Below are 22,589 nucleotides of genomic sequence, written 5' to 3'. Positions count from 1 at the left end.
AGGCGATGATGAAGCAGGGGTTGCGTGCTTGTGGAAAATAGAGGCAAACGGTGAAGCAATTGGCCGAGAAAAAGTTGCACAGATTACAGTGGTGAATGATGATACAGCAGACTTGTTCGTCAGCTATGAGGATCTATTGGAGAAAGCGACACTCAGGCTATCAGCGGTCTCTAGAGTGCCAGAACGCGTACTGTCTCAACTAGCGACCAGAGCCACACCCGAGTGGATCCTGACGATTTTAGATTCACCGATTGATCACCCTAGACCGTTGGTCGATTGTGGCTGTACGCGTTTATGTGCATGAAGTCAGGCGAGATAGATGTGAATCGTCAAACTCGCGAGCTCTTGCAGCGCGGAAGCCTCGAGTTATGGCTATGGGCGCTGCATGTCGATCCTGCAGTCCTCGAGGAAGTGGACACGAGGAGTGTCTACGCTGAAGTAATTTCGATGATTAGGGAGCATCCAATTGACGATTCTACTATTGTCGGGCGAGCGCTCCTTCAACTGGACTTGATAAACTCCGAGTTACTGGGTTGGCGAGTGCTCACGATGCTCTGCATGAGAGGTTTCGAGCCTCTGGATGAAGCGGCGGGTAGATGGTTGCTACCGCAAGTTGGACGAGTGATTTCACCAGTGTTGATTGAGGTTGAGACCGAGGAGAGTCGGAATGTGGATGGTGTAATGGCGCAATACACGGCATCGACAAGAGAGCTTCTGGCCCGGAGAGAAGCTGCTGATGGTTTGAAGACTGAAGTGAGGATCACCTTACCTTCGGATTGGCCGATGGCTAAGGCAAAAGTTCAGGTGAGAGCTCTCGAACTAACTTGTTGGTAATGAGGCCTCTCGTAACTGTGCCATGAGTGCTATTGTTATGTTGGGCGATGGCTATCTTATGTCGGCCTCTTAAATGTATTCCCCCAATTCTAGAACTGTTCTGCCCTATTTTATGGAATACTGTGTGAGTATTTGATCAAGCGGGGGGGGGAGGAATCCAATAAAGTGGTGATGTTTGTAAATCCAGTTTTGATTAGGTATCCCCGATACCAGGAGTACCATCCTCGCGCAACCAAAAGCTAGCATTAGCAGTGCTCCGTGAGATGACCAGAGCAGGCATGGCGCCGGCTTTGAGGATCTGGTCGGCCAATGTCGAGAGAATATTCGATGGTGTTGAACCCTGCGTAATCTGTTATAGTATTGTGAGTATCGACAGCAATAGTCTACCGAACAAGCAGTGCAGAACATGCAAGAATAAGTTCCATAGTGATTGTATCTACCGGTGGTTCAGAACAAGTCAGAAGACGACCTGTCCGCTCTGTCAGAGTCTATTTTAGGGGTGTTGTGTGGGTTTCTCTCTGCTTTAAACATGATTGTGTTCTAAGTTTGGAAATTCTCATGGACATGGAGAATATGTTCTTCGGTCGCAGTGCATGAAGTCCGTTGAAGTTGAGTCTTTGCTTTAGACGAACTATCTGAAGTGCCTCGGGTCGAGCCGTCGCCTCGTCGTACAACTCAATGCGAGATACGGGTTTGGAACCGTTAACCAAAATTCAATCATTCAATCATCTACCTTGTAGTATAACAAAATATTTTTTCACAGTCGTGGCTTTGATTTTCGTAAACATCGATAGAGCATCGGATGTTCTTGTCTCATTGATGACTCGATGCTCAACCCGGGTGCTGATGTCGACGGTTTTTCACATAGACCCGGGATTCAATATTTGTCCGTCTGGTATCGATACAGTCTATACTCGATGGAACGAAAGCGCCCGTTATACAGAAACATGCGATCCAGCTCAAAACTCAAGTTGGGAATCTTTGCCTACGAGCAAGTTACGCTCCGACAATAATAAGATCCCTATTCCAGACATGACTGCCGCTGTGTAAGGCAACCGAAACCACAACCACCACCTGAGACGAGCCAAGTGACATCATTCACGAAGAGAATAATCTCACCGCGGAACTATACTGAACACTCGCGCGCAACAGTCGAAAATTCCCACTCCGAGGAATCCAAGCATGAGATGTGTCAGTGCCTCTCGAGGAAGATCTGAACATTGCACACATCAGATTCGAACACGACATAGGGCAGGACAGTTGCGTAAGAGTGAAAAATTATCAGTACGAAATTAGTATTGGAGCTGAAGAGTTTAGGGACCAAACGTTGGGCAGATACAATTCAAGCTCATCCCTGACATTCCTACGCCGAACTATATAGAGTTACTCCACGAAACACGTGGTAATCCTACCAGTGGCCATTCGGCTGGTCACTACCGCTAAAGCCATCGGGACGGCGGGGAGCCCGAAGCGAAACACGCCGTAAAGCATATTGTATCTGATTGGATACTTGGCCAGGAGTCGTATGCTGGCCCCACTCTGTATTCCGCAATGGAATCGCATATCGAGCCGCCTCGAGGCCCCAGTGAGGAGCTCCAGCTGCAACTAGTAGACACGAGGTGTAGTGAACACAGGAAGATAAGACGTGCCGAGCAACTGCCAGGAAACGATTAATCCACCAAATGGAATCTACCCCGCTTGCTTTCGTCGTCGCTTTTGTCTTGCATCCAATATCGTCCAGTCTTCGTTCGAGTCTTGCTCGAATCCTCTGTCAAAACAGGTATCATGTGTACCGCAAAGGCCTGAAAAGATGAGATGAAACTTCTACCCTCTCCACAGTTGAGACGTCGTAGACTCGTCGTCGGAAACAAACGAACCACGGCATTTTTAACTATGCATTTTCCGACACTTACCGCGCAAAGTAACGGAGTTAGACTCAGTACGCCCCACCACTTCCACGACGTCGGTATCTACTCCAGGGTCGCATAAGGCGACTACCAGCAGAGACAGCCTACCCGGATCCTATCAACATAATCCTTCCTTTTCTGTGCCCACTTCGGCAAGTTCTCAGTCCATGCATCTTTCCAATCGGACTCCACCAATTTCGTCTCCTCTGCGATCAAATTTCTTTTTTTACGCCACCCACACTCACTTACGCCCAATAGGTTTATCTAGTCCGAGCTTCTGCTGTTTCCGCAGCTGCTTTCGAGTGAGATTGGAGAACCCTCTCATCTCGCCGAACGTGGGTAGGATGCTACGTGACGGTACTTGTCCCCAGTGCTTCGTTCGGAGAAGCATTTCTAAATGCACTACATTCCAAGGAGGGAACTTCAACCTTCTTTCCCCGAAGGCTCAATGAGCGCTGTTGTAATAAACCACATTCTGGGTTTCGGCTCCACCATTATTGATTGCGTAATACATTCAGAGATTGTGTGTCAGCTTGGAACTCATCGTGTTGAAACACGGCTCTCCTGTTATCAGAAGTATGTCTCCACTCCTCGCATCCACACTGTCACCAAAATGCCGGTAGAATACGATTCTCCCTAATATGTCCATGGGCACATGCGTATACACCCTGACAATTTCAATTAACAGAGCATCACCGCTGACACCGTCAGCACTACCAGTTGGCACAGACTTAACACAATATGAGCAACATACGTGATAGTGATGTTTATGAAATTCTACGGCTGTTGCAGATTATACAGTATAAGGAAGTGGTTGAACTCTCACTCCGCCGGACCCACGTTGGCCCCGCCCATCTCAATATCTCTCGCTCCGGAGGTGGGATACATAGCTCGACCAATATCGCTCGAGGGAGTACCTTGCAAAGATATATCGAGTTGAATCTCATCGGTGGCGAGATTGTTTTTCGACGCCACCAAAGACTTGATTGGTATTACAATATTGCAAATACGAGTAGCGATATTATCGAAACTAATAATAAGAGCTAGCATGTACATCGTACACGTATAACAACAGAATCCATAAGACGAAATACGAATTCAAACTACGAACGAGCCACACAGGGGATCACGCCCAATTTGACATGTAGTCATGTAAAACACAGAACTCAATGTAAAGTTGACTTTTTGATAGGCATTCCGCTCACGTTCATCTGGCATTTCAGATTTGCTCCGTTTCACACGCCTGCTAGGGAATATCCTCCATCCCGAGGAAGCTGTGCTGGAGGCTGTGCCACGAGAAGGACCGTGATCGACTACCGCGACCGGCGACGCATCACGGACAGGTTCGCTCGAGCAACAACGTTTAGCGAGGAGCGCGCCACAACCACAGCTGAGTAACTACAAGAGAAAAATTTAGAAACCATACCACACCATGAGTACTATGAAAACTCCGCTCGTTTAGTAGTGAAATCGATAGAGTAATTTTTAAACTCGAGTGAATCAATTCCACGTGAACAGATAATTCATCCCAAACCACGATCAGGAGAATAGAGGATCAGAGAACGTCATGCAGACACTTTTATCATAGAACTACTATAATAGAAGCCTCCACGAAAGAAGAGGCACCTTGCCTGATAATATAACGACAAAGATTATTTCAAATACTATCGGGTAATCTATTGCTTCCTCTCCCCACTAGGGTAGCTTACCACAATAGCAATGACAATGTAAATACTGACGTTCATGTTGGGCATTCTCGGACTGAGAGAAGCTTTGATGACGCCAGCCAAGTCCTCCTGTTTCAGGAAGGGGCTTTCGCAGTGTAGACAGCTCGAGGAGCGAGGTTGACTTCGTGCCGGTATGGAAAACGACTTGAGAACAGCACCGCTATCAGAATCGATGAACTCCGTGACAAGGTTTGAACCTGCATGCACAGCTCCCAGGGACTCCATAATTCGCGGAATTACTCGTCGCAAGATGACGCGTGAAGCCATGAACGTTTCCTTGAGACCAAACGAGTTGCTTCTCATCAGGTTTGTAGTTCGTCTGGCGTTTCTTCGACGAAGCTCCCGATACCACGAACGAAAGCGATTCTTCCTGCAGCCACTGCAAATCGTGATCATGCCCCGCGACGTACATATCAACTGAATACCTAAACCACGGCTTGTTGCCGGTCGAAAAAAGACCTGGACCAACTTTACCGTTTGAGCAGAGGTAGAACATCTCGAATCATATTGTCGTTATCACCATGCCAGCCAACGCTATAAACTGGGTGATGACCGAAGACCACGATATACCTACACAGTAAATACAGTGATCCACATCGAAGTGGCATCTTACGTTGCCTCCTGACACTCTTGTGAAGCGAGACGGCCACGTAAGAATCTTAGCTGCCCGTCCTGGTAGAGATCCTGCGTGTCGATGAACACCGCGCATACCGAGACGAGAAGGCCACGGTGGAAAACGGGGGGACTGAAGTAGCGTGCTGGCATCTGCCATCGGGCACTCGGATTGATTCGAGTGCGAATCTGAAGCCTGGCCCTGATGGTCACGCCAGCAGTGAGGCTCCTACAACTTGCGCTAGAGCGTCTTGTCGATAATCATGATTACCAAGGACGGCGTACCACGGAAGGTCATAACCGAAATTCATTTGAGACTCTAACCTGCAAAATACGTACAAAAAATCGCACATGTATATGCACAAGCCGGATCTTCAAGGCCGATTATTTCACACTGAGGCGAAAAAGTTACTAGCACTGATAACTTCGAGTTAGGGCGTTATTCCAAGAGCAAAGCAATGAGATTACTAGGAGTGATAGAGACGCCAATAGAGACGCCAATAGAGACGCCATTTTATCATTGCATCGTACTTATGACAGCTCCAGTAGCGGTTCGGGAGATCGACGAACGTTGAACGTTACTTCGTCATCATCAGGAAACTTACGTATTCTCGAATTGTGGATCGTCCCAATTCGATACACCGTTCTCGTAAAAGTTATCCCCTATTAATGCTATGAACTGCGTTGCTCCTAACCATGGTCGAGTAAGCAAAGTTGATTTGACCTGCGACGAAGTTCGTTCTAATGCCTCACCAAAAAGCTTCTATTTACCGCTTTAGCAGTAGCAGGAAGTCCTCCAGTGACGTCTCCCCAGTCACCAAGCGCCACGAAACCCAACGACTGTTCTTTCACTCCGACGGCTCTTCGATCCTGGCGAGGAGTTAAAACCTAAGTGACGTAGAAATCAGCCGGGATCGACCACCAAAGAAACCTACCACAGTGTGAAGGGTCGTTCCGTCCTCGCCATTGACGAATCGTGTGACGAAAGTGCTGTTGTCCATGGTATGCTCAGTGAAACCATTCACCATACCCCTCGACCATTTAGAACGTTTAGCGTCCGGATCTGATACATACGGGAAGAATTAGCTTGTATGTTGAACGATCACGTCGAATTTCGACTATAGAGATGATGCGAAACTCCTCAGAGTTACGACCCATACGTACTCTTGCCGACTGGTTCCTGTCGACTCCCCGCACCACTAATGATCTGAACGACCGAGTTGCCGCTCTCCGGAGCCCCTCCGTTACTGGTGAGAACCTGACGACTGGAATCACTGCGCTAGATTCACGATTCACTGGAAGATCATTGTTCAACAACAGACTAGCAACCATGTGTACATCAGCAAAACGGGGACCGACCGAGCGCATTCTCACTTGCATATCATGATCATGACCGGATAGGTACGCGTCGACTTTCGCCTTTTCCAATAGCGGGAGTATATTATCTAACACGATTGTCCCGCCACATTCGCGCCAGCATTTCGTATTACCAATAACAGTTTGATTTTTTCCATGATTACCAATGCTATAAGCAGGAACGTGCGACACGGCAACTAGCCAGGTAGCGTTCTGAGCTTCACTCGACAGCAGCGTTCTGAGGCAGAGAGTCTCGGTTATGGTAGATCTCAAAGTGGTCGTTCCAAAAATGCATAACGAAGATGGAACTCACCCTCGCAACCAGCTGAGTTGTTTCTCATCCGTGGTGAATCGCCAAGAGTCAAAGAACACAAAAAACGCATAATTATCCGTATCTTCTCCTTCACCAAAGTCCACTCGAACGCTATACCAATATGCTGGCATTTTCCATGCACCTGTATGTTCACGATAACCCGATTCAACAATGAGCGTTGATGTGAAGCGATCGTTGGAGGATTTCTGTTACGCACAGATTTTTTGAAAGGGCGCACGCTGATATTCGTTTCTTTTCCCGAACAAAATCGTCGTACAAGTAGCGACCGCTACCATGTTCGTCCAATTTCGACATCTTCGGAGTGTTTCTCGACTCAATATTACCTCCAGAATTATAACCATACCGTAAAAGCTGGGCATCAGGATTCTTTCGATAGTCGTGATTCCCCAACGTTACGTACCACGGTACCGAATTGAGAGGAGTTCTCTGCTGGAAGACCTGAATCGGGACGAAACTATCAACCAACCTCGAAACCAACTAGAACTTGCTTCTTCAAATATACGCTGGAATCGATCGTCTTGCCTATCCGTGACTCCATCCTCATAAAAATTGTCACCGAGAGAGGCGACAAACATCACGGGATGATCTGACAAAGTCAGCGAATCCCGTGAGTTTGATATCCACTGTTTTACTCTCACCTTTAACTTTTTTCCCGACGATTGAGTTCATCTGCTCAGCGTTCGCTGAAGCATGAGTAGTATCCTGATCGCCCCAATCCCCAATGCTGAAAAATGTGAACCCCCGGCCGTCTGGAGAGCTTAGCTGACAAAACCAAGTAACCTTGGCTAACGAAGTGAAACCATTATTACTCTCTCCGTCATTCTCCGCAATTCCCCATGAGCTCCCGACTCGGCTACCACTGATGATAAGATAAGAAAAACCAGAGCCACGATGATTGTCATAGTGGCATCGCAGAAAATCTAACAAGCGTTGCACAAGCGTTCGCACTGTAACACAATCAGTTCAGTTGTTGTATTGATACAGCGCAATAACTTCCCAAGTGTAAAAGCAGTAGTATTAGGCATACTATACTATAAGCCTGCATATCTTCAAAGCCAATAGTGCACGATACGCAGCAGCTTCACAATGGTAACGATGAGGGAGATACCCGACGATGGGCGGCAGACCATGCAGGAGTCCACACGATAGCGATATCAACGCCATATAGACCATTTGCAGACGATTACTACTAGAATTACTCATGAGGAGCGGGTTATATCCTACAACTACTCCTAGCCCGCACGTAAATGTGGCACGAAAACAGTGAATAGTGAACCCACGACGAGTCAACGACTGTCGTAGTCGATTCACTCATATTGGTGACAGAGGCGTCGGCAACTTTGATACGGCTGGAAATATACTATTTCCGCTTTCGTGGAATGGCAATGAAAATAATGATAGTATGGGGCCAATCGCCGTATCTAACAAGAACTATCCCATATCGCATCTCGGCGTGTTGAGCCGCACCTAGTCGCTCTGGTTCTTTCGACCACATAGTGGACCAAACAACTTCTCGAAGAAGTTTGACTTATGCCGGCGACCTGGGGAGCATTCGAAAATTGCGTTTCTCTATGAAATTACCTCCACTGTGAGCATTCCCGCCAGTAGTTCGGTCCAACGCGATTCTGAAAAAGCAGAATTTAAATCCAACAGCATCTATTTTGACTACTACCGATCAGCTTGCCGTCCATCCGTATTAAGATGCCCTGTATCTAACAATAAACCGAATACTTACGCACCCAGTAGCGATCCCGATGTGAGAAACAGCAGAACCGCGAGCTGACTGCAGATTTGTTTCACTCGCTTGTGATGTAGAAAAGAAATGGAATGTATAGCGAATATCTTGACGTTGATACAACTTGATGTATATTAAACGAAGTTTGATCGCGTGCCTCTGGAGCTCCCAGTTATTACCCCCCGCCGATGCCATACCAGTGCCGTCTTCTCTGAAATGAGGAGAAGCTAGACATCGAGATGAACGAGTCGAGAGCTCACCTTGTACGCGGTTGTGCCAATCGATGATCCGAACGACGCTTATCAGCCTGAGGAGTGAAAGTCATAGTAGAAGTTGAGGGAAAAATTTGTCAAGAACGAGCTCACTGGAAACGTAATTGCGTCAAAGTGAAATTTCAAGTCGAGTGAAACTACCATGGTATCCTGGTTAATTATCCTCTGCCCGTGGGCCATCCCTCGAGAGTTCCCAGAGTAGATCAACTGTGCCCAGTCGAACATTCCATCATTTTGGAATCCTGACAGGTAAGAATATCAACAAGCACAAGTTCGAACACATCAGAAGACAGGGAAACTACCACGACTAAGGTCGACGAACCAGGCGAAATGACCGGGTAGTAGAAACAAAACTGATCTCGCGCTGTTAAGTATACTACCTTCACGCATGAACAAATCCTTGAACAACCTCCGAAGATATGCATAGTCCGGTCTATCCTCAAACCGTAATGCTCTGCAATAGTTCAGATATGTCGCGAACTCTGCAGGGTAACCTCTCGTCAACACCTGAGCAACGTCAACTCTTCCTGTTCAATCGCTCAACTAGCGTTATGTCACAACCGAGCAGGCAGCGACCTATACTATGGCGTAGACATTCCCAGTAATCAGGGAAGAATCTCGAAGACCCTTTTCCCCAATCCGCAAGCTCCCCATTACTTCAACCGGAGTAGACATTTTCTTTTCCATGATCTTGTGATATTTCTCTTGCTTAGTATTTGCCTTTATACCTTGCCACGGCAGTGAGCCACGATTGAAGTACATGAGGACCTACAAAACCCCCATGCCTCTACCCCGCACAAGTTCGATCCCGCCAGACGTCATTACATATCCTATTGCCTCCAAATCGTCTCTCCTTGATTGTTCGATACCCAGATGAGCATTTATACTGGCGTACCTCGCCGTTCCCGTGAGATTCTTGTTCTCTTTGTACGGGATATGCTGATGGGTTTTCGGATCACGGTACCTCAGTAAATAACCATTTACGTAATGATTGAAAATATTTGGGCAACGGCGAATAGGTCCACATAGGTGCTAACAGAATCCTAGATCCACCACTAATGGACCATCGGAACTGAAGTACAGCCGTTCGATAGAGATCGCCTACTTCTTCGCTAATCCAAAATCAATCAAGAAGACGGTCCCTGCTTTCTTGCCCCGTCCTATCAAAAAGTTATCCGGCTTAATATCACGATGAATGAAGTTCTTCGAATGGAGGTATCTGGTAGCAGTATTTTTCCCTTATCACGCGCGCTAAATTATACTATTACTCGATCCTGTGCAACATTTGATCGCCCAGCATGAGGACAGTTTTCAGACTAAACTTTCTGTTACAAGTATTGAATAAATCCTCCAAGCTAGGCCCAAGCACATCCATTATCAACACGTTGTATTCTCCTTCAACATCACAGTAATGTACCTGTGAAACGGGAAATTGCCAGTGATAAATTCCATCCCATGGTACATTGGCGATTCCCGGACCGCCCTGTAGATGCTTGAGGAGCTTGGCTTCATATAGAAGCTGAGGATGTTTCGACTTCGCACTCTCCAGTTTCGCAGCGACCTAAGATGTGTTTACGACAAGGACTTACACGAGTACTATGAATACCTCTTCTCCTGTCTGAACATTAACAGCGAGGAAGATCTCTCCAAAGGATCCACTGCCAAGTTTTCGACCTGAAAACGCGAAACTTGGCACGACTACGAAATTCGTGATGGAGATTACCCAACGCATACAACCCTCCAACGCGGGTCTCAGCCGGCAACGGGGACTGCGAAGAGCCACGCATAGCTGCTTCCAACTAATGAAAAAACGCGCCGCTACGCGGACTGGATCCTCACAAACTCAACAGGAATACAACAGTGACAGTTGACGAAATGAACTTGCACATGGAAGGCCGGTCGGGGAAATCGCGGCAGAGTCGATGTTATTTGAATAACGATCCCAACAGAGCAATTCGGCACTGTGCGAACCCGGTCTATGCGAATTACACTGTGGAGATAATTCTGTATCACCGGAATAGCCGGAGCGGGTAATTCCCGATGTTGTGCATAACTTCACGGAGTTTTATAATGAATTTACTGGATCGCCCCGTCCGGAGTTATTCACCCAGCGATCACTCCACATCCCTCTTATTGCTGGCGATGTTGGGGGACAAGCTGAAAAACGTTGCTCCTACATCCGAGTAAAATAGACCGTCGACATGAAATCTAGGCGGCACCTGAAGAAACAATAGAAACGTGCCGTGACACCACTAACCTCATCAACTGAACGATGATGAGCCTTCGTATCAGAAACAACGATCAATGTCAATTCGGTCGCCTAGGAAAAAATCTGCATCTCCGTGATGAAGGGGCCACATATCCAAGATTCGTGAATCTAGTCAAGAATACGAACACTGCGGAGAAAGATTTGTCGGAAACCACATATACAAGCACCGAAGTCTCGGACAACCGATGAGCTGCGCGGAACAGATAATCATTGCCGCTACTAAAGACAGCACTATCGGTGGATTATGTAATAGAAACTCGGATCGACTGGCTCCGGACAACCCAGCTTGGTCGGTTCAGTAGTGCGATTCCGGAACTGATACCTACTTTCAGCTCAGTGAGGAACAATTCGCCGAAAAGACCTAATTAGAACAGGATTTGCCTCTTGGGATCATCCAGATCATCCCTTAGATAGACCGAAGTAAATTGCTTGCCACAACCATCGCGTGGTTGTCGTCGTCGAAACGCAAGCTGCAGCTTAAGGAGTTGAAAGTAACCTCATAGCAAGAGTAGCACGTGTGCGATAGGAAACTAATCTATACCCGAGGGACGGTCCTCGACACCTCCAAAGTTCGCAGTTCGAAGTCGAGAATACTGTGACTAGGAAATACTGGAAACTTGAAAGATTTGGCGAAAAAATTCTTCATACAATGAAGAGGAAGAAAATTCAAAATTTTCTTCCGGAAAAGGAAAATTTCCACAACTATCCTCCTTCCTGCAGACTAGGGTCGAGGTCTACTTACAATAAATGAGCTCTTTCACATGAAGGACCAGAGGCCTCGTCCAAAGCATGGTTAGATATCCGAAACGCTAGTAACTACAGTGCTGTACCTGTTCCTCCTCACTCAATAGCTGTTAGGCAAAGTCATGCACGACCCCCACACCGGAAAAACCTAGTGGTGGTAGATCATAGTAAACTCCCACTGTACGATGAAAAATCACCACCATGACGCAACGGGTGTGCGTTATCACTTCAGGGCGTAGCGAGAAATGCTCCGCGACAGTGCGAACCGCATCGTATCATCGTATCATCGTATCCTGGTCGGCGATAATTGACCATCACTCGCGTTTGTCTTCACTTCTTCTCAAGAGAGTAATACTGAGGCCTAATATTCATTTATTCAGTCATGACGCCATCTGACATCGCTAATCAACGCCGCAACTGTCAGGGCGAATACTCTGGCCTTCTCGTATCTTGCCGTCCTGTATTCACGCGCTCCTCCAAGGTGTTTGTTCCTATTAATGGCATCAGCCACAGAGTCCAGCAGCGACGCTTCTGAGAGTTCCGATAAAAGTGGCTGCGAAGTTTACCTTCACGTGTAGTTCTGGGAGGGGAAAATTCACCAGAAATGGAGAAAATCCTTGGTGGAAAGACGGTGAAATGTGTCTCCTGTCGTTTTCATCCATCCTTATACGTACAATCATCGCTGATGTATCTCCAAAAACTGACAGTACAACGATTTCAACTACTGGTCATTCCGTTGCAAACATCCTCAGTGTACACAGAGAGGTATGGCCGCGGCTTCATACGAGACAGTGAGAATTTCCCAGAGCCGTATTGACTCACATCCCAAGTTATAACAGTCTAACTTGTGCAGAACAGTTTCAACTCAGGTACGATCTATCGGAAAACACAAAATGGTTGGCCGATGAGTTTTCCCTGAAGTACAGATATTCATTGTCATACATGCTCCGGTTCACCCCTTTCTCAGGGACTACAACTGCGGTGCTTTCCACACTGGCGTCGAGGTCTACGGAATGGAATACGTGTTCCAGTACTATGCAAACGAGGTGGGCCGCTTACGATCGATGGCGGAAAAGATAATCGCTTGTCAGCCGGACAACAACGAGCTTTCTGGTGTTAGCGCGCAGATACCGAGGACTGATTCGGCTTACGTGTATAGAACCACGGTAGGACATTGGGGTCAGCCCAGGTCACTTGCGGAATACGACGCTCCTATGATCCAATATCGTTCAACCAACATATAGCATTGGTATTAATATGGCCAACGTTATGCGAAGCCGTCGTATTTCATGTCTGTGACCCACATGAACAGGATACAGATTCATGTATCTCAGATCGACATGGGCTGGACGAACTACAGCAACGACGAAGTTCACAGGATAATTTACGAGGAAATGCGGCCTCAGTGGATTCACAACACATACCACATCACAAAAAGGAATTGTGTAAGGATTTCTTGCAGTGTGGCACGCTAAGGTGGAGTTCTTAGGTCCATTTCTCCTCAGCGCTTTGTCGCCGACTGGGCGTCAAAGACGTACCTGACTGGGTTTTCGGAGCAGCTAAGACGGCCGATGCAACACGTGGTATCTCGGCACTCGCTGACGCGGCGTGGCGCGCGGCGAAGTACTGGAATTCCTATTACTATAATGACGATGACGATGGGGAGAGCACTGGCAGAAATGAAGTTGATCCGGAAACTACCACCGTCACTTTCCCTTACCACGTGCAGCAGTGAAAAATTTTCAATTCACCAGTATCTCGTGAAAGAGAACAGAGATTCACCAGCAACAAGAATCCTGTCGTGTTCTTCTTCGAAAATGACAACTCTCAGTATCAAGTTCTGTTGTGTCTCTCTCGAGCGACTAGCAATGGAAGCCCCTTTCTCTCCGGAGCTGTCCAAGACGAAGGCCGCTGAGTCGGAGGAAAAATTGAAGATCTGCTGGCCTATCTTGATCTACATGGTGGTGGTAATACCGCTCGTATTGGTTCTTGTTGGACTTGCGATGGTGTCAGTGTCATCTTCTAGCTGTCTGCTGTGTAGTGAAGATGTTCGTGGGACAAAGACCTATGGTGATCACCTATCTCTGGACTGTAAGGGAACTGGGTATGCGCTCCCATATTGATTCTTCGTTCAAAAATCTATGGCCGACTTGCATATCTTTCGTGTGCTCGGAGGATCCATCAAACGTGTGGGATGCGACAGAAGCTCGTGTTCGTTGCTCCTACGCAGGGTCTCCTGAATGTCGAATGATCTTCCATGTGGAAGTATATGGAGTACTCGGAGTAGTTCCCCAGTTCTGTGCGTTTTCAGGTCGTTCTCTGGTTCATCTCTGGCCTTGGCATCACCGCAGGAGCTCATCGCCTGTGGTCCCATCGTTCTTACAAGGCCGGAATGGTCATGCGAGGAATTTTGATGATCTGTAATAAGTTACATCAATCTGGTTGATGATGTCTCCTTCGCTCAGTTACCAGTATAGCCAATCAAGGCACAGTCCTGAAATGGGTCAGAGATCACAGGGTGCGCTGTGGCGCGTCGCGGGGGGGAGTATCTTACGGTTTCATCAGGTTCACCATTTGTACTCGGATACTCCAGCAGACCCTCACAACTCACAACGCGGCTTCTTCTTCTCACACGTCGGCTGGCTCCTGGTGAGAATGCACGAGTGATGGAAGTGCAGAGTTGTTCAGACTCAAACGCCCGAAAGGGTGTCCGAGTGTCTCAAAAAGATCACCACGAACGATTTGATGAACGATGGTTTCCTGGCGCTGCAGAGCGGTAAAATTCTGACATTGCCGAGATAGGGGTATTTGCTCATTTATTTCAGCTCTGGATCCATGGTGGAATCTTTCCTGGTGCTTCATCGTAATCCGGAATTTCTCATGGTGGGGTGGATACAGTTTTCACTCTCAGTTCCCTACGGTCTTTGCATCGATTTTTTGGGGAGAAACTCTTATGAACGCCTTCCTTCTGGCCGGAGCTTTCCGCTACTGCTTCGTAAGACTTTTCAGGCTTGCGATCCTGATCCTGTCCTAAGGTTCTTCACGCGACTTGGGCGGTGAACTCCGTAGTGCATAGATGGGGCGTTCGACCATATGATCAGTCTGCCTTCACCACAGAGAACCCTTTCGTAAGTAGCAAGAGCGAGCCTGTTATTCCTGATGTGCTATTCTCGGTGAATGATTTGCTATAAATAATACTTGAATTTTTTGTGATTGTCTAACACTAACAGTTTTCTTCTGAGAGGAAACATGGCGGGATATACAGCTACCATATGAGCGCTTCTGCAGGTGGCGTTCTTCGCGTTGGGTGAAGGCTGGCACAACTGGCATCATGCTTTTGAATGGGACTATGCAACTTCGGAGATGGGGGTCTGGCAGCAGTACAATCCCACCAAGGCGTTTATCGACTTCATGTCCGTCAACTCTGCTGTTCACTTTTCAGTGGTTTTTTGATGCTTTTCAGGTGTTGGCTGGGTTTGGCTTGGGGCAGGAGGAGAGCGAATCCGAAGGGCTGGGACCATATGAAGGAGAGGCTTTCACGTAATTGGGAAGGTTGCATCGCTTACTTGTGTCCTCTCGTATAGGGGAGGGGTCGTATATGGAATCCCTCGTGGAAAGTCGGATTGCATAGAGCTCACGTGTATGCTTTGATCCACGTTGTTTTTGTCCGACACGGCTGGAGATATCCCATGAATGATGCAGGTAAGCTCGGACCCTCTTACAAGATTGTCGAAGTCAAGAGAGGTGTGCCGCTGTTCCGCTACAGAGAGACTAAACTCGTTAAGGAGTCTTAATGGCTCAATGGTAACCCATTTTCCACTCTACTATACTAGACTATATTATCGTCGACCGTCGAGTCGTCGTCATGTCGTCAGTGTCCCTTGGTTTCGCCTAGTTCGGTTAAGGTATAACCAGTTTTCACGGAGGTCTGGTTTTTTTCATGGTTGCTGAGTTTCCTCCATCAAAGTGGCTCTGCTTTGCTAATTAACGAGTCGCTCGCACCATCTCACTTTCTTCAAGGACCACTTTTCTGGGTTTAAGACCAAACTGAGCATCATCCCGTGACCTCCGTAGCGAGGCCGTAGCGATTAGATGTTGTTGGTAATGTAGTATTGGCTGTTGTTCTTAAAGGCGTTGAAGAATTATGGTAGCAATTCGATGGGGGCATACACACCGCCCGGAATTCGCAAAGCGGGATTTGTACACGTCTCTCTCAGCAGGGTTTGTCTACTTCTATGAAACTTCGCCCTTGCGTGATGACCCCTCCAACGAGCGGCTCTGAGACGCAGCAAGAGACGGAGTTCATTCCCAGGGCGAGCCCGGAGCGGCTCGACTGGCTCCGGCAATCTTTGCGGAATTGGCGTACGCCAGCGCAAAGAGATTTTATATTCTCCAAGGTTACTGAGGCAGAGTTCTGGGAGCCTATGCAGGTGCCCCAGCTTGGTGTTAACGTTATTTTGAATCATATAGAAGCATTTTCGGAGGAGCAACAGAAGTTGCTGAAGGATCGGTCTCGATATCCCATGCGGCTCCTTGCTGGTGCTCGTAGTAATAGCAGAGCACCCTCGGTGACAGGCTCTGAGAAGAGCCGGGAGACTCGACGTCGGAAGGTTCACAGGATTGGTAGTCTTGTCAGCTCTGGCGGGTACATCACTGTTGGATCAAGTCGGAGGGTTCATACTGGCTCGAAAGAAGAGCGTTCCCGAGGAAGGGCGTTGAAAAGAAAAGTGAGGGAACAGCAGATACAGAAGAAAGCGGAAGAAGCTGCATCGAAGGCGCCTAAGACGACCGAAGGCTCCGTCAAGTCAAGCGTCGAGGCCGAGGGCATGAGTACGCCTGTAAACGTGGATGATGACGAGCCTGCACAGTCGGTTGTAAGGTCACCTGTGGGCAGTCCTAGTCTTGAGGTTGACTATTCTGTTGATTCCCCTGTTCTGGTTTGTCCCACGCTACCACGTGACGAGAGATCCGTCGACCCTCCATCGGTGGAGGAAAAAGACTGTGGGAACTCAACAGAAATGGCAGATGCGCCTCCTGGTGATGAGGATCCGAGAGAAGGTATCTCGGAGAAAAAGCGAGCAGTTCTCGCAAAGAAGTAGTACCGTTTCGTATTCCATTGGGTTGCCGAGCCATTCAACTCGTTACTGCTGCACCGTCGTTATTGATTCATTCATCTTGACGGAGTCTCATCTCAAAGAATAACAAGATTATGGAATAGACGAATAATTCAAGAAAGTCCGACAACTTGGAAATCAGTCATTCCTTATGCTCGCAACAGTGAGACTCGTCTCGTTTTACCGCTTGGTGAAGTATTCGATCGCTTGGTGAAGCTGAGACGTGATAGCATCACTATGATCGCGGTGTCGATCTATGTTTCACAGCCTAGTTTCTGGTGGTTTTTGTCTAGAATACATATGCTTTCACTAGGAATTCATTTCATTTTCTCTCTCCCCGTGTTTGTACTGCGTATGCCATCGTCTCTGTTTCAGGCAAGAACTCCTGCAGAAGCAAATAGATCTGCAGAAACTGATACTTCGACGAAGGCGCGAGAGTTCTCCGCTCGCTCACGCTGTTCAACCACGACCCAAGCCTGCTCTACCTCCACGGGGACCGCCCCGAATCAGAAAGCAAAGGACAAAGGGAGCGAAGGAAAGTGGTGGTGTAAGTCCGGAAGAGGCCTTGAGGCGAGTTCGAGAGTTGAAAAACGCCTCGGGTACTCCCAAAGAGAAAGCTCCTAGTGAGATGTCAGAGTTGGATAAGTTTGAAAAATGTAAAGCAGAGGTGATGGCTAAGAAGAAGCAGGCAAGCGAAGAGAAATTAGCAGCAGCGAAAGCTGAGGAATCCCCGGCGATTAACTTGGGAGAAACACTCGAGGATGGAGGATCGCCCGCTGGCAGTTCGGAGAAAGAAGAAGAGCCGTGGTTTGTGAAAGTGCGGTCATTGCCGCCTAGCAGCCCGGTGGAGGATGAAGTCTCGGCCGCGGAGAGAGAAAAAAAGTTGATCGGGATTGTCTTGCAGGAGCGTTACAAAGGGTCAAGCGGCAACTCGGACATCTTCGGTGATGCTGAAGACTCCGACAAGGAGGACGTTTTCGAAGCGCCGGATGTCACGCCTTCGTCTCCCCAAGCTCCCATCGCTGATGACGATGACCTTGACATGGACGAGAATGAGTTTTTGCGACTTGATTATTCTGACAACTAGTGTAGTGCAAGTGTTTATGGTCATCCGAATGGCCGGTGAGATGTGTACCATTTTTCAAGTAGTATATATTAACGTTAGATACGATTCTGTCGTTCTATTGGGTATTCTTGTATTGTCCATTCCACCGGGGTTGAGTTCCTCAGAGTGGTCACTCGATTCATTTACACACGGATTGAGGATGTAAAGTTCTTTTAAATACTGAAACATACCACTCATCCGGTATAGCTCAGATCTATGTAATTCAGTACTCTGATCTAACTGACCACTGCGGATTGGCCTGTATGGTGACTGTCGAGATTTTCGTTCATTCGATTACGATGCTCTATTTGAATTACTGCCTGACTGTGGATCACGGACCGCCGAATTGCGAACGCTATCACAAAAAAGTTCCCAGTATTTTCAAGGCCGCTGATCGCCTATTACGAACGCTATTACGAAGATCTTCCCGTGATTTTGAAGGAAATGTCATTCCCAGGTTGTTACTGAACAGCTTCCTGCAAAACCCTCACTGCATGAAACATCTATTTTCCATGTTTCGTTGTACTGTAAGACATTCGGGAGCCGACGATCCAGTCATGATCGAATCACTTCACATCGCTATCGACATTTCCTCTGAATGATAGGGGATATTATTTTTTTTGATAATGTTCTGGTATGCGCTTCCTGAAGAATCCATCTCGGATACCATATTGCTCCATTCTTGATCCCCACTGATGGTTGATCATCACGAACCCGGCAGAAGACGAGGAGAAGTCACTTTCTAATGTCGTCCGTATAGTAGCTCACGATTGCCACAGCCGCTGGAGCATCAACACACCCATTAATTACTAACACTACTCTCCATGGTTCCAGTCCCGAAGGAAACGAGTTACACAGAGCGAGTGGCGTAAGTCCATAGCAACCTCATCGCGGGAGCAAACTCATTTACTTCTTGGCCTTCTTCTTGCTAGCCTTGGCGGGCTCAGCGGCAACCTCGACGGTTTTGGCGACGGGGGCAGCGACCTCCTCAGCCTCAACAGCAGAAGCCTTGCCACTGCGCTTCTCTTTCATGGCGCGGGCCTTGGCCTTACGAGCCTCAGTCTGCTCCTCGAGAAGCTTGGCGCGCTCGGTCTCGGCCTTCCTCTTGTGGATGGCTTCGATGAGCACACGCTTGTTCTTGAAGGTGTTACCTAATCACGTGGCATTGGAAGGGCGATATTAAAGTGGGGACATGCTACCCTTAGACTTCATGTAGAAGAAGTGGTAGATGTGCTTGTCAACCTTGCCGGCCTCACGGTACTTCCTCAAGAGACGACGAAGGACGCGCTGACGCCTCATCCACAAGACCTTGGTGGGCATGCGGGCCTCAGCGGTACCCTTACGCTTGCCAGGGCCAGTGTGGCGTCCCTTGCGCTTGGCGAGGAGGTTCTTGCGAACGCGAGAACGAGAATGCATCGCGACCTGCAAAAGGGAAAAATAACAAAGAATTCGGCAATTCAAATAAACTTACGGGCTTTTTCATGATGATGCCATCGTCGAGGAGCTTCCTAACACCCTTACGGGAGTTAGCAGTAGCAACCTCCATGGTCTCATTGGGGTCAATCCAGATGCGGTTCTTACCGCACTTGGCGACAGAAGCCGCCAAACGGCGTTGAAGCTTGAGCATGGACTAAACACGAAGACATCGTTACATAGGTCTCAACGGCTCCTATTTTATCACAGCACACACGGGCAGGTCGCGAACACGAGGCAATCGAGGACGAGACAGCGTGAAGATTCCCCTCCCATACTACCATTTCCTATATATTCCACTCTGTGTGCACCGCTGCCAGGGCGTTGGGCGGACGAGTCGGGATCGTAGCGAACGTGGCGAGCGCGAGATATCGATCATTCGCGAGTTTCGCGCACGCTACTCTAATCGATTGGCTCATTGGGTCGGGTTGTGCACGCCCTAAGCCTGTGAGCGCCACTTTCACACATGCATCACGTCTTGAGATCAGTACTGTCAATCTGGGCCTGTATGGGTATCGAAGCTCTTCTCTCGGTCTCATTGACCATGCCGTTTCGTCGTCTCATCTCGCGTCGTTCTACCTTTCTCACGGGGAGAGTGTCCCCCTTTCATTTTTACAGAAGGTAACGGCTAGGTGATTGCTGTACGTGTGTGGGGAGTGGAACTAATTCAGGTTTTGCTCTGTAGCTGCAGTAGCACAGGAAGCATCTGAATCACAGGCTGCTCCAGCTAGCGCTGTCAAAGTGATGTTCCCGTTTAGAAATTTCGTTTGGTCTGAGTGTCTTTTATGCAGGCTCCGCGACTCCCCACCGATGCAGACACCATTCAAGTGAGATTTCATCGTGGGCGTCGCTTGTTGCATCGTGATGCGCTCTCAGTATGCCAAGCTCAAGATGAAACAGATGCAGGAGGCTGGCAACACTAAGTATATTCCATCGAGTTTTCCGGCAGATCCGACGGACGCCGACTATCTATCATGGTGAGCAGTCGGCTTGGACCTCTAAACCGTTTCATTTGAGGTACAAATCTTTCAAAAAGATCAAGTCTGCCGAGAAGAAACGGAGGGCAACGAGACTTCTGCGACTCTCCCGTTCTATATTCCGACAGCTTGCTACCAAAGCCTTAGATGTTGACGTATGGTTCGGTCTGTCATCATTTATGAGTTCTGTACTGGATTCAGGCTATTTCGGAAAAGTGTCCCGAATTGGGTGAACTGTTGAAGAACCCTCCCTCCATAGCCGGGGACAAAGATACTTCGTCGGCCCGGCATTGGTGAGTTCGAGAGGCATGATTTCAGCGAAACGAGAACAGTCTGTTCCGCAGGGCCTCGCAAATTGAGAAATTACTGGCTGAGAAGGCTTCCTTGTTAGAGGAGCTCGAATTCTCTCTGTCACCGAAAGGCTCAAGGTAATTCGTTGTATTCGTCTGTGACGTTGTTAGCCGGCTTGCAGGGAGTTGATCTCGCTCAAGAGCGTCTCCTCCTTCAAGAGCCTTATTACCTGCGGTGCCTTCGATAACGTTGAGAAAACGCCTGTTGTTACGGAAGGCGACAGGATCGGTGGGTGTCGTCTATCTGTAGAGTTTGAGTGATGACGGATCATTTTTACTCAGTCCACACGCTGGTTCCCGAGCTGAAGGCTGATGAATCCCGGTATTTCAGTATTACTCTCAACGAGGCAGACTCTTTGGAGTCCTGGCTGGTGAAACATGGCGCGGAAAATGTCCCATCAAAAAAGTGAATTGTCGCAGGAGTCTCGTCTTTCGTGGGAGAGGCTTCTGACAGGTTCTCCGTGAGTAGCAGTGTGCGTAATAGTATTTCTAATGGACTCAAGAACGGTCTCCTCGAGTCCCCCAAACCATCCATCATGAGACTGGCTCACTTCGCCATTGAAGATGCAGGTAGGACCTTACCGTCGCCAGGAGTCCTCTGAGTTGTATCTTTGCAGATACCAGCGAGAGTCTCGCTGTTCTGGTATCTGAGTTGAAGCAGAGTCCTGAGCGCCTAGATCAGCTGACCCCGGCGGAGGTTGTGCTCTTGAAGCGACGGATAGCTATCAACAGGATCAAACGAGTGGATAACGTTAAAGATGCTAGGAGGTGAAGCTCTATGAGGTCGATATGTTTGATGGGTAGTTGTTGCTCATTAGCTCGAAAGGCGTGTCGAAGAAGAAGGCCAAAAAGAGTTATGGAGCTATAATTAAGTACGGTTTTCTCGATCGCCCGCGTGAAGATTTAATAAAAGACAAGAACCTGTTGGAGACCCCAGGTGGGTTGCAAGATGGAGTTTGACTCTTAGATAGTGCACCTGTTGCAGAGACTGTGGCCAAGGTCGAGAAGGTTGTGGAGGAGTTGAAGGTTGACCCGGAACGGTATAAGACTCTCACGCCTGAGGAGACGAAGCTACTCACAGACCGCATAGAAGTGAACAAGAATACTTCGGGTGTTGTCAAGAGGATAAGAGAGTAGGAGGAACTGCTAGTATCTAGGTGTCTATCATGTTGCCCAGTTACCTCACGACTATCCGAGGCCAAGAGTCTACTGCCAGCTTATCTGATGCTCAGCTTCTTGACATGAGGGCGGAGTTCGAGGCCACCGTGAGTAGCTCTGACTTACGAGTCCAAGCGTGTCTATTCTTAGGAGCAGTACCGTAATCGGATCAAGGAAATAAAATTACAGCAATCGCAGGCAAAGCGCCAAACCCGTGTGGATAACCTAACCCAGAAGGCAATGACGGTCGCCAAGCAGATGTGGGGCGGTCGGACAGCCCTAAGCTTGGACCGGAACGATTAATCAGGTTTTCTCGAGGGAGGTTAGATTTCGATCCATCGAGTAAATCTGAGGATGAGGTGCTTCAATGGTATCGAGATAGTGTTGCGGCGAAGATAGCGAAGAAGAAGTAAATTTTCAACCGGTGTTAGTGAGATTATCGTACTATTCTCTCAGAGAGGAGGCTGCCGCCTATCGTGCGAAGAAGCAAGTATACTTCTGGGAGAAAGCTCGAACAGAGACCGCTGCGGCGGGCCTTAATTGCGCTTAGCATGATAGTGTGGCCTCTGTTTCGGCAAACACGTTTCCGTGCTCTCATCCATTGTTTGGCACTAAGTCAGTT

At 48.2% G+C, this 22,589-nt stretch overlaps 10 protein-coding genes across 10 annotated transcripts; 6 read left to right on the top strand and 4 right to left on the bottom strand.

The window, feature by feature from the left end:
• Nucleotides 1–549: 549 nt before the first annotated feature.
• Pmar_PMAR019871 (hypothetical protein) lies at nt 550–1,431 on the top strand (the record flags this gene model as incomplete). Its single annotated transcript, XM_002786147.1, has 3 exons — nt 550–804; nt 1,032–1,135; nt 1,380–1,431. The coding sequence occupies 3 exons, from the start codon at nt 550–552 to the stop codon at nt 1,429–1,431; spliced, it is 411 nt and encodes a 136-aa protein (XP_002786193.1).
• Nucleotides 1,432–2,504: 1,073 nt separating this feature from the next.
• Pmar_PMAR019870 (hypothetical protein) lies at nt 2,505–3,066 on the bottom strand (the record flags this gene model as incomplete). The annotated part of the gene is made up of 3 exons (XM_002786146.1): nt 2,505–2,636; nt 2,850–2,947; nt 2,991–3,066. 3 exons carry the CDS (start codon nt 3,064–3,066, stop codon nt 2,505–2,507), a joined length of 306 nt encoding a protein of 101 aa, XP_002786192.1.
• A 456-nt stretch (nt 3,067–3,522) lies between these two features.
• Pmar_PMAR019869 (conserved hypothetical protein) lies at nt 3,523–7,672 on the bottom strand (the record flags this gene model as incomplete). The annotated part of the gene is made up of 10 exons (XM_002786145.1): nt 3,523–3,658; nt 3,947–4,139; nt 4,451–4,665; nt 4,709–4,893; nt 4,943–5,038; nt 5,082–5,269; nt 5,314–5,404; nt 5,686–5,770; nt 7,409–7,532; nt 7,580–7,672. 10 exons carry the CDS (start codon nt 7,670–7,672, stop codon nt 3,564–3,566), a joined length of 1,365 nt encoding a protein of 454 aa, XP_002786191.1. The 3' UTR covers nt 3,523–3,563.
• A 103-nt stretch (nt 7,673–7,775) lies between these two features.
• Nucleotides 7,776–10,564, bottom strand: Pmar_PMAR019868 (Casein kinase I, putative; the record flags this gene model as incomplete). Its single annotated transcript, XM_002786144.1, has 15 exons — nt 7,776–8,191; nt 8,238–8,311; nt 8,352–8,395; nt 8,443–8,482; nt 8,685–8,716; nt 8,766–8,812; nt 8,919–9,019; nt 9,158–9,284; nt 9,435–9,545; nt 9,603–9,741; nt 9,883–9,996; nt 10,046–10,194; nt 10,240–10,338; nt 10,384–10,451; nt 10,501–10,564. 14 exons carry the CDS (start codon nt 10,562–10,564, stop codon nt 8,238–8,240), a joined length of 1,209 nt encoding a protein of 402 aa, XP_002786190.1. The 3' UTR covers nt 7,776–8,191.
• A 1,723-nt stretch (nt 10,565–12,287) lies between these two features.
• Nucleotides 12,288–13,576, top strand: Pmar_PMAR019867 (conserved hypothetical protein; the record flags this gene model as incomplete). Its single annotated transcript, XM_002786143.1, has 6 exons — nt 12,288–12,364; nt 12,660–12,710; nt 12,758–12,836; nt 12,882–12,956; nt 13,125–13,235; nt 13,280–13,576. The coding sequence occupies 6 exons, from the start codon at nt 12,288–12,290 to the stop codon at nt 13,523–13,525; spliced, it is 639 nt and encodes a 212-aa protein (XP_002786189.1). The 3' UTR covers nt 13,526–13,576.
• Nucleotides 13,577–13,658: 82 nt separating this feature from the next.
• Pmar_PMAR019866 (Acyl-CoA desaturase, putative) lies at nt 13,659–15,750 on the top strand (the record flags this gene model as incomplete). The annotated part of the gene is made up of 12 exons (XM_002786142.1): nt 13,659–13,757; nt 13,804–13,881; nt 14,102–14,210; nt 14,256–14,308; nt 14,356–14,439; nt 14,479–14,566; nt 14,616–14,653; nt 14,702–14,785; nt 14,826–14,918; nt 15,079–15,203; nt 15,254–15,330; nt 15,493–15,750. 12 exons carry the CDS (start codon nt 13,659–13,661, stop codon nt 15,582–15,584), a joined length of 1,020 nt encoding a protein of 339 aa, XP_002786188.1. The 3' UTR covers nt 15,585–15,750.
• A 296-nt stretch (nt 15,751–16,046) lies between these two features.
• Nucleotides 16,047–16,889, top strand: Pmar_PMAR019865 (hypothetical protein; the record flags this gene model as incomplete). The annotated part of the gene is made up of 1 exon (XM_002786141.1): nt 16,047–16,889. One exon carries the CDS (start codon nt 16,047–16,049, stop codon nt 16,887–16,889), a length of 843 nt encoding a protein of 280 aa, XP_002786187.1.
• A 252-nt stretch (nt 16,890–17,141) lies between these two features.
• On the top strand, nt 17,142–17,991 carry Pmar_PMAR019864 (hypothetical protein; the record flags this gene model as incomplete). The annotated part of the gene is made up of 2 exons (XM_002786140.1): nt 17,142–17,182; nt 17,280–17,991. 2 exons carry the CDS (start codon nt 17,142–17,144, stop codon nt 17,989–17,991), a joined length of 753 nt encoding a protein of 250 aa, XP_002786186.1.
• An 846-nt stretch (nt 17,992–18,837) lies between these two features.
• Nucleotides 18,838–19,798, bottom strand: Pmar_PMAR019863 (60S ribosomal protein L19, putative). Its single transcript, XM_002786139.1, has 4 exons — nt 19,764–19,798; nt 19,481–19,639; nt 19,209–19,431; nt 18,838–19,160 (listed from the first exon to the last, which is right to left on the bottom strand). Exons 1-4 carry the CDS (start codon nt 19,764–19,766, stop codon nt 18,916–18,918), a joined length of 630 nt encoding a protein of 209 aa, XP_002786185.1. The 5' UTR covers nt 19,767–19,798; the 3' UTR covers nt 18,838–18,915.
• Nucleotides 19,799–19,990: 192 nt separating this feature from the next.
• On the top strand, nt 19,991–22,517 carry Pmar_PMAR019862 (hypothetical protein; the record flags this gene model as incomplete). The annotated part of the gene is made up of 17 exons (XM_002786138.1): nt 19,991–20,103; nt 20,154–20,223; nt 20,274–20,309; nt 20,359–20,459; nt 20,500–20,614; nt 20,661–20,752; nt 20,804–20,887; nt 20,932–21,038; nt 21,092–21,215; nt 21,264–21,379; nt 21,427–21,577; nt 21,628–21,746; nt 21,795–21,942; nt 21,987–22,074; nt 22,118–22,227; nt 22,275–22,376; nt 22,424–22,517. The coding sequence occupies 17 exons, from the start codon at nt 19,991–19,993 to the stop codon at nt 22,515–22,517; spliced, it is 1,770 nt and encodes a 589-aa protein (XP_002786184.1).
• Between the last annotated feature and the right edge of the window lie 72 nt (nt 22,518–22,589).

This window comes from Perkinsus marinus (genome assembly GCF_000006405.1).
Source record: "Perkinsus marinus ATCC 50983 genomic scaffold scf_1104296931854, whole genome shotgun sequence".
In the NCBI taxonomy this organism is placed as follows: Eukaryota; Perkinsozoa; order Perkinsida; family Perkinsidae; genus Perkinsus; species Perkinsus marinus.
This window is presented reverse-complemented; position numbering and strand designations above follow the sequence as displayed.